At 37.3% G+C, this 9,942-nt stretch overlaps 1 protein-coding gene across 1 annotated transcript; it reads right to left on the bottom strand.

Moving 5' to 3' along the window:
* Window positions 1–2,213: 2,213 nt before the first annotated feature.
* CFAP161 (cilia and flagella associated protein 161) lies at window positions 2,214–7,842 on the bottom strand. Its single transcript, XM_010126420.2, has 7 exons — window positions 7,742–7,842; window positions 7,493–7,582; window positions 7,092–7,327; window positions 5,702–5,786; window positions 4,730–4,888; window positions 3,518–3,591; window positions 2,214–2,589 (listed from the first exon to the last, which is right to left on the bottom strand). Exons 1-7 carry the CDS (start codon window positions 7,802–7,804, stop codon window positions 2,421–2,423), a joined length of 876 nt encoding a protein of 291 aa, XP_010124722.2. The 5' UTR covers window positions 7,805–7,842; the 3' UTR covers window positions 2,214–2,420.
* Window positions 7,843–9,942: the final 2,100 nt, after the last annotated feature.

The following is a 9,942-nucleotide window of genomic DNA, read 5'->3' as shown; positions in this document are numbered from 1 at the left end:
TGGTCTTAAAACTGCATTAGGTTAGAAGAAAAACTCATAATGGAATCAGGAATTGCTGGTTCAATCCTGTTTATTTTCCAACAGCTCGAGAAGTCCCTTCCCATGAGCACAGACTGATCAAAACATACAAATAAGTCTCCAAGCCACATTTAATCAGCAGCTAATTGCAACGTTTTCTACTTCTGTACTCATTTCTATATCTGTTTATCTCTTTGGTTTTCCTTTAAGACTGCACAAGCTTTGGTTTTTTTCAGCTTGCATTGCTTCTCTCCCACACAAACATGCACGCACTCACACAAACACTCCTATCCATAACACTAGCAGGCCAAGGCACTCTGCCCACACAGTTCTCATTCCTGCATGAGTTCAGAGAGCTTTGTTTCAGCAATGGTTTTGGTTTAGGGCCTGTTCTTGATTCTTACATTTAACCCAGAGGAAAGCGACTTTGCCAGAGTCAAAACAGCTATCCCCAATACTGATAAATGTCCACAATGCTCAATTTAGAAACACTGGCGTGCACTCATGCAGCTGAAGTTTTTCTAGTTTGATACCTAGAAAATTAAAGCAGAATTATGTCAATCTTGTGAAAATGTGCAGAATTTTAATCTCTGTAAATTGGAGTAAAAATCCCACCGTCTCGGAGAGTCGGGGGGAGTGAGAGAGAGACTGCATAGTCTGGTCCCGCTCGGGGCTGAACTACGACAATGCCCCAATAAAAACATGCATCATTTGCCACACATCAGGTTTCATACCTTTACACAGAAAGTGAAAGAAAAATTCCTAAAGATAATTTTCTCTATAATACCCCATCTATAACAGACCTGTGAAGGCTTGCGCACAAGGAGTGTGATTCAAAAACTGTCCTCTGTGATACACTCCCCCAATGCACACCTGCATATCGCAGAACCGTAATCTGTCTCCTGCTCTGAGACCCTGCATGCCAAGTGGTAGTTAACCGTTTCTGCAGTCTGCTGATTTAATTTATACTGAATAAACGCAAGAACCTTTAAAGCCTTGTCAGCGGGTTTGAGGCAGATAGTCTACCTAGGATAGAGCTTGAAGACATGTTTGTGTCAGTCCCTTCATCTGTGAAAGTTTAGTGGTTTTGTTTTGGTAAAACTTAAAAACTTTAATTTTACCTCTACAAACATTGAAGATATTTGGAATCCTTTTTGAGAATCAAGACTTATGTAGTAGTTTACTCAGAAATTCACTTACTTTGTGCAGAAAAAGCCGGCTTTTGTGGAACAGTAAGAAATGGAATACGTATACATGTGGCTTTACTAAATGGATATAACAGAATGTCATGCATTAACATTATTCTCTGTGGTGCTGTTTCAGCTTCTATAGAAAGACAGGTGACTCTAGGAAGTAATGGCATCTATTTCCCATGTCTTTGCATCTCGTGCTTGGTTGATTGTGTTGTTTAAGAAAATGTGAGTTCCAGCTGAAATTTTTACCATTCATGGGCCATTTTTTTTCATGTGGATTCCCTGGTGTCTAGTTAGGTATGAACATAGACTATAATCTTTTTCTTACTGGATAAACTTATGGTGACTCTTATTCTTTTTCTACTTTGTCATTTATTTTCGTGAAACTTGTAGGGGCTTAATTTTCTTTGACGATTTTACCTTGCTGTCAAACTTGGTAGAAATTATTATGGATTGAAAAATTCTGTGGGTGGGAGGCAAATGGAACATGGTAATGCACGGAAAAGGTTGTTGGAAGTCTCTAGTCTGTATCACTGCTCAAGTTCTTGATTACTTGGCATTTAAACGTTTAGAATTCACGGACAAAGATAAAAAACTCAATTTACACCTTTTTAAATTAATTCTCATTAATCTGAAGCCAATCTCAAGATAATGAGACCTTATTTGTGATTTTTTTTTTTTTTTTTTTTTTAATAATTGGCAACATTGTACTACAGAGTGTGGAACAAGCTCAATAATCAACTTTCTGATGAACTTTAAATGTCAAAGTATCCCATGATAGCTTGCATGAGTTTGGTTTTCAGTATATTGGAAACTGTACACTCACCTGTTTTAAAAGTGTTACACTGGTTTGGTTTTGGAAGAATTGGTTAAATACACTCTGAAAGCCAATAATTTAGTGAAAACATATTAGACTTCCTGCATTCTGACATCTTTTGCCATCAGTGAACATGAAAAGGGGAAAATGAACCCTTCCAAATTCATGAATTTTTGAAGTTGTGCATGGTTCATCAAATTTGATTAGGTTTTGCCCATTGTATAACCTTGGTGAGTTAATGAGATTATGCACTATTACTATTGCTAGACTTTTATTTCCATTTTTAAAACAAACATCTCTAAAATCTGCACAGAAAAACCAAGAATCAGAATCTCATCAACCTCTCTCAGCTGTAGTTTGAGATTTTTATATTCTATGCCTCTTCACAAAACTCATTCTTTCTGATCCCCCTCAGGGTGTGGGTTGGGTCTGTCACTAATTGTACCATCCTCATTGCTGGGATTTCCTGTAATTATTTCCCAGTAATTCTTATCTTCTTCAACTTTATGAGAGTCCAGATAAGTGTGACAAATTACTTCATATTCTCTTCCAAAATAAGACCTGCGAAGTCAAAGAAAAGGGGATGGGCAGGGGGAATTAATATATACACAAATTCAGCAAAGCTGCATTATCTGTGAATTTTTCAAGGTTTTTGCATGTTTCCGTTGGCTTATTCAGAAATATCACCATGCACTTTCAAATATCAGACCCTTACAAGAAACACAGTAGCCCACTTTGTTTCCTATGCATAATTTAGGAATTTGAAATCAAAAGGAAACGCCACCTTTCTACCTTCAGAGCTAAAGCAGCCCTATCAGTATAAGGCACTGATATACCAACTCAATATGTACAAGCTGGTTAGGTTCTCACCACCATTTCTGAGGACGACTCTGGCTACCTATTAACTGTTTCAGCCTCAAACTTTCAGACTTTGTTTCATCCTCAAAAACGTGATACAAATCCTGAGTCAGATCTTGCTCAGAATTGAATGGGAAACAATATGTATACTCCTTAACAATGCTTAATCAATATTAATTTAATTACTATTATATTAACTTGAATTGTTGGATTAACTTCAATTTGTTGAGAAATTGATTCATATGGACATAAGCAATACACAATTCTATATAGTGTGTTTTTATTTAGTTCTCTTACTTCTTACACTTCTTAGTATACCTTTTTTTCTTTAAAAAAAAAAAAACCTCCAAACAACTATAATTGCCCAAGATATTCAAAGGGAGAACCACTAAGAAACTAGAGGAGGCTAGAAGCAGATATGAATTAAAAAGAAAAAAGAAAAACAAAACCAAACCAAATATGACTGAGCTGATTGTCTGCAGGATCACAGTGGCACACACTGCAGTCCAGAAATAAAATAACGGAAAGGAGAATATGCATTCTGCATTTTTTTCCATTTCCTCAGTGCGTTCCTAAAGCAACTATCTTGCTTCTTACAGTAATTCTTGCTATTGGCACAAATTATTCTTACCTTGTGCAAAAGTTCCTTGGAACAGCTAAGCTCCGATTAGTATGGCAATGAGTAATAATGATTTTAGAGTTTGCCTGGAAAAAAAAAAACAACGAGGGAAGACACTTGACAGACATTTTTACACTATTTTTTTAACTATTCTTATTCAAATTAAATGTTTTTATTTACTGCTTAGTGTAAGCCATGTTGCTCTCTATCACTCTGAGACTGCTGTACATTTATAGTGAGATATATTTACAACCTATCAGTTCTGAACACAACCATCTTAGTAGCTCAGACCAGCCAAATGCGGAGCTTTCAGGTCAGACATATTCTCCTGTCCAATACATTCCATTCCACTCCCTTTTGCTGGGCAATTCAAAATAGGAAAAAAAAAAAAAAAAGTCAAGCAAATAGTAGAGAGTCATTCCAGTGGCCTGTGCCATCAGAATAATTCCTCTGTACAACTGATATTTGCCATATGAGAGATCCAGGTGGTCCAGGGACAAAGCCTGGAAATTGACCTTTACATTTTACCAATTTGCAATTTTTTATGTATAAGAGAATTAATTTTTAGTCACCCTCATTTACCAATACTGCGAATAAAGAATGTTGTCTTTGACAATTATATAATTTTAACTATTTATTCGTGAGCTAATTCATGTAAATGAGTCACGGGTCAAGACCATAGAGGAACAGTTATATTTGTGATATTTCAATATACACCCAGTACTTCAGGAAGCCTAGCAGTTATGTGGAACAGGAAAATACTGTATCTGCTTAAAGTATTACAAAAGGTTAAAAGCTACATTTTGAAAAGCATCCACTTACTCAGATGCCTGGGGAGTTTTTTAATACTTTTAAAATTTCATGTACAGGAATTCTTAATTAATCACAGCTCCTAATACTGGAAATGGAATTCAGTGCTCAGAAGTCATGAAAAGCAGATTCCAAGTACTGCATCCTCACAACATGATAATGTCAAGCTTTAAAAAATTCTGATGACAAAAACTGAGAAAGTCAACCTCAAAATGAGCACCAGAACCTAATAGTTGTATATGCAGATTCCCCAGTTAGAGAGATTGTTCTTTCCCTCTTCTCCTTACTAAAATTACAGGTCAGAACTTACATAAGGAAAATATGTTAATAAAATGGACACAACTTTTATCTGAGTACTCCCTCTACTGTTTCAATTAAACCTTCATAACATTTTCTACAGTTTTAATTGCTTACAGGAACTGGAAATCCTTCATGTTCAAGACGCAGCTGTGGATCCAAAAAAGCAGCTTGCCAGCAAGTCAAATAGGAAAGCTCGTCTGTCAGAAATACTTGCTGAAGGTAAGATTTTTTACCAAATCTTGTAAATGATTTATGGTCACTTGCTAGATATAACTGTAAATAAAAACATATATTAAGGACAGCATAAATATAAAAGAAAAAAGATATGTAATTTTAAAATATATTTTTCAACATAAAAATTTTCTCTTGGCTCCTGAAAAATCAGTATGCCAAGCTAAAGCTACACATACAACACCCATAACATAGATTCTATCTTGCTGATAAACTCATTAAATAGCTATTCTATATGCTGACATATGACTACTAATTTAAAATTGAATTCACATTCCAAAGATTCTCTCTCACTAAAGTGGTTGTTGAGAAGGAAATTTTTTTCTAAGTTGTGGTGATTTATTTTGCGTGCATATGTAAGATGTAATGTGTTGTTTGCTTCTAACTTGCAGAGAACCAATGTTAACATTTAATAGAAATCTATTCCCATAGAATGATAGAATAGTATGTTACTTCATATACCTACTATAGATTTATCTTCGCAATAAATTAAATCTTCTTATTTTGGATTTATTTAAAGAAAAAATTTAGAAATCCTCCCTCTAATTATTAATTCTGTCATGATTCTCCAGCTAATTTAAATTTCCTTTTTTCTTTTCTTTTCTAAGATCTCCCTTTTCCAGCCATTTTGGCTGACAGCCCCCTTCGCCTGCACACCTGTTTTCAGGCAAGTTGCATAAACTTTCTAAATAGGTATTGCTTATCTCGATCTATGTATGATTCTGAATCTGTCCTGTAAAGCTAAGATGCTGAACAACTGTACAGCCTTATACATATATATACGTAGAGAGAGAGTAATTAAATGCACACTATCAGTATATGCTGCCATTGCCATTTGCAACTTTATTGCCTTACCATTTTGTCAGAAACCCCCCCTGTTGTCCCAAGACCAAAGTTTTGTCCAAACCTAATCAGTTCACCCACTGCATGTCCATCAACACTGTTAAAATTGTAAAAATAAGAGAGAGACATTAAAATAATCAGCTTTACTATGGTTTTTGTTTGTTTTGGTTAATAGTTAGGTCTTGCAGCAACACTTGGTATTAAGTTTACTTTTAAGAATAGGTAAAATAACTTAAATGACATTTCATACTTGACTTACTGGTTAAAATATTTAACAGAATAGAAACAGACTGGATTGATTAGTTTTTGTGATGTATTCATTAACATGCAGAGTGGAAGGATAACACCCAATGAAAAATCAATGTGAATTCAGCATGCAGGCCCCCTTTAAAATACACTTAATAGAAGCACCTGAAAAATCACAGACGAAAAGCAGAACAGTGCGTGTTTGTAACTTAGCACATGTTGCTAATAATACATGTAACTGATATCCAGTAATTTGGGTCATTACATCAACATACATGCTGGAATATCCCTATTTCCAGAATGATTTCTGTGTTTTGCATTAAAGAGTCACTAAATTAAATGCTAGACTTTCTAAGTATACTCAGACTGAAACAAGTAAAGCAGCTGATGAACTTAGTAGTCCATTAATGAAGGACGCTGACAGCATTCAGCATCAATGACTCTAAGATCAGACAGCAGCTCAGCAAAAATATTTTAGTTGCGGTTCTAGAAGGCCTAAATTATGTTCTTGGCACTAAAGTTCTTTCTTAGGTCTAACTCAGTGTTTTGCTCAATCGGGATTATATAAATTAGTTTGCACTCTTATGCACTATTATTATTGGTAATTGCATGCTCTCAGGCAGAGCCTTCCACTGTTGAGCAGGACCCTGTACTTCTGTTTATTTTCCCATAAACAGCTGGAATTAAGTATGTCTTTGAGAGAGAAAATATGCTGTTTGGTTAGGGGATTTTTTAGCAGAACAGAAACACTGTCCACTTCATGTACAGCAGAAGCATTCACACAAATTTCTGCTTCAGAGACCTCATTTGCAAGAGAACGAATAGTAACACGAAGTGATTTTGGGACATGCTTTGTACTCTACAGCTGAAATATGACTTCATTAAAAACAGCTGCAGAGTTTACCAAATGATACAGTGAACTCAATTCTGTTTTTACACCAGTTCTAAATTGATTTAAACTTCCTTGGAATTATTTGCAGCAATATACGGAGCAGAATCAAGCTTAATGCACGACCCAAGTTAAAGACTCTTTCTAAAATAAATTATTCTTACTCAAATTAATTTGTCTATTAGGAAACTTCAATGCATATTTCTTAAAACAAGATACTGAAAGCTAAAATAATAATTGAAAACAACTCAGAATAAAGTACCAAACCTTAAAATACAAAAAGTATTTCGACCCACAGGGTCCACACTCTCGATTGCGCTAACTCCACAAGGGACTTGCAATGATACAGTCGAATAAATGGATATTTCATCCATATTAACTGCCAAAGCCAGATTGCCGCACACTCTGGGGTAATTCTCCACTGGGCATTTGTTGTCTGGGTTCAAAAGCATCACAGTGTCTCCAAAATGAACAAATCCATCCTTAGATATTGATAGCTGTATCTAAATTAAAATACACAGATTTTTTTACATTATTATCTGAACCTAATATCACAGGTATTTTAGCATATAGAATGCTAATCCATAACATTCTTAATGCATAAAGACACTAATAACAGCTGTGCCATTCTATATGGAGTCACTGACATAACCTTCTTAAAATATTACCTTCTTTAAAATATTATCTTCAAGTTTCTTTATTTTCTGTGTTAAAAGTTCCCCTCGTTCTCTTTTACGCATGAAATCCCTCAAGCGGTCCTGCTTGCAAAGGAGAGAGGGGGCAGACATGTTATCCAGCACTCACAGTCTCAGGTTTAAGCTGAATTTAAAGAATTAAGGGGAAACCCCGTGAGGTAAAGAGGCAAGCGAGGCTTCCCGGGAGCCAGAGAGGAAAGAAGGACCCGGGTCCGCCACTACCTCCTCCAAACGCACATCCTCGTCCCAGTTGCCGATGAGCACCCCGGGTCTGTAGGCAGCCATAGCTGCCGCCTAGGCCGCACGGCGTCCGCCGTTGCCATGGCGATGACTCTAGCTAGCGATTGGGCGGCAGAGCCCGCCAATGAGCGGGAGGGAGCGGGCTCTTGCTGCCCGGCGGCGGCGGGGCCTAAAAGCTGAGGGAGGGGGCATGGGGCGAGGCGGGATTTTCGGAGGATTCTGAGGGGAAACGAGATGCAACAAATGTTCAGTCCGGTTCAGATAACCGGTTCAGACTGCCCCTCCCTGGGCATGCCCAGCGTGGGTGGGGTTAGGGCGAATGCCACCCTGGCAGACAGGAGCAAACCTCTCGAATTCGTGCCCTTTTAGGAGTACCCGCCACACCGAGACCTACCGGGGAAAGGCGTCGGCGAGTTAAAAAATAATAACAATCCATTTAGATTCCCTTGTGATTTGGCCCCAGATCCATTTGGATTCCCTTGTGGTTTGCCCAGTCCGACAGGATCTCCGGGCGGTTCGGCCGAGCCCCTGGCCCCGCTGCAGGGGGGTGCTGAGGGCAGCCGCGCTGCCGGGCCCGGCGCAGCGCCGCCTCTCCGGGGGCTTGCTGAGCACCCGGCTTTCACTGTGCGGGAAAGTGCCGCGGTTCCTGCTTTAGGCGTGTCGTGGTATAGTTGCACAAGTCGAAGATGTTGAAATTCAAGAATCTGAGCCAAGAGATTTGAGCGTTGGGCTTTATTTACAATCCAGTAGCCTTTTCCACTCTGTATTGGTGAAGGGGGCGCATCAGCTTAACACAACAACGAGTTCATGACACCGACACTACAGTGTTGGTGAATGTTGTGAACGCATTAGGTGAATGTATTGACTACAAATGTTTTGATTTGTTACTATTTTAGTTTTGAAACCTACTATGTTAAGATAGGCTAAGTGAACGTGCTGTGTGTTTCTCTTCCAGATAGCTTAAGCCCATGATTTTCAATGACATTTAATCCCTTTGCAACTGTCACGGTTTTCTTGCAAGCTTACTATCGTAAGGTTTCAATGCCAAACAACTTAAAAATAGGGGTTTTTTTGTATGGACAGCTGGGATACATGTTATCATCAGCCAGTTTTGACAGCAATTCACATAAAACTTGGCTCTTTTGTGGGTTGTTTTTTAAACCAAAGGCTATGACAAACAAAAGCACATCCCAAACCTTTTGACAAAATAAAATCTATTTTTGTTCAAATAGCACCACTTTGTGGTCAGTTCTGGTAAGTGATTCTTTCCTACAATAGCCAGGTTAGAAGAGATGCTGAAATTGTTTAATTGAAATAGGGAAGAAAATGTGTTCATCTTGGTCGAATATAAAAAACTTTAGGAAGTATCAGATGTGATTTGAAATATTAAATGTTTTCAGAAAGAAAAACATTTAATTAATTTCCTATGTAAAAAAGCTATGTATTATGCTCAGCCATATTCTTAAGAGGAACACGTGCACTCTGTCTCACTGTGTGTGTAACTAATATAGAGTCCACAGAAAACTTCTGTAGTTTTATAGCCTTATGCACTGTCTGTACTTAAGTTGCTTATAGATTCTGATGCAAATATTACATAAAAAGAGGTATTTGTACTCAAAATGTAATTGTGCACAGAAATATCTCCGTGCATCTCTTAGTAGGATTATGCTGTGACTATTGTCACCTGGATAACTTTAATCTGTGATTGCATAGTATTCCATGAAAACTAACAAAAAAACTTTTCTACAAACTTGACTGTAAATTGAACATCTTGCCTGCAGGAAAGGTTACAGGCCTATTAAACTCATCTCTGTTTCCTTTTAATCAGATAAAAATCTATGTTTACTCCTAACAATTATTTGCATTGTTAAATTGTGTGAAGAAAAGCTCTACTTGTGAAGGAATGGGTCCATGTTTTGTGTCTTAACTTATGCCAGCATACAAATTGACCAGACTTGAAGGTCTATTTGGTTTATTTGAAACATTAGCGTTTCCCTTTTTTCTTTTAGTCTTTGTTAAATAAAATTATAGTTAGTGTACTTTCAGAGACTCTTCCCCTAATCTTCTAGAGTTACAGCTCTTTTCCCCTTCCTCTTTTCTCATTTTCTGTTTTTAATGAAAGAGAACTAGAAGGTTCAGAAGACCCAAATGAGTATATAGAGCTGCCTAAGCCATTGGTTTAC

The sequence above is a fragment of the Chlamydotis macqueenii genome, chromosome 12, assembly GCF_036417535.1.
Source record: "Chlamydotis macqueenii isolate bChlMac1 chromosome 12, bChlMac1.mat, whole genome shotgun sequence".
NCBI lineage: Eukaryota > Metazoa > Chordata > Aves > Otidiformes > Otididae > Chlamydotis > Chlamydotis macqueenii.
This window is presented reverse-complemented; position numbering and strand designations above follow the sequence as displayed.

What these genes read in the sequence shown, in the direction of transcription:
- CFAP161 (XM_010126420.2), bottom strand. Translation starts at nt 7,804, where the DNA reads ATGGCTGCCTACAGACCCGGGGTGCTCATCGGCAACTGGGACGAGGAT. An exon ending in AATACTTTTTGTATTTTAAG is followed by an intron (nt 5,787 to 7,091) that starts GTTTGGTACTTT and finishes CAATTTTAACAG; the next exon opens with TGTTGATGGACATGCAGTGG. An exon ending in ATGAAGGATTTCCAGTTCCT is followed by an intron (nt 3,592 to 4,729) that starts GTAAGCAATTAA and finishes TTTTTTTTCCAG; the next exon opens with GCAAACTCTAAAATCATTAT.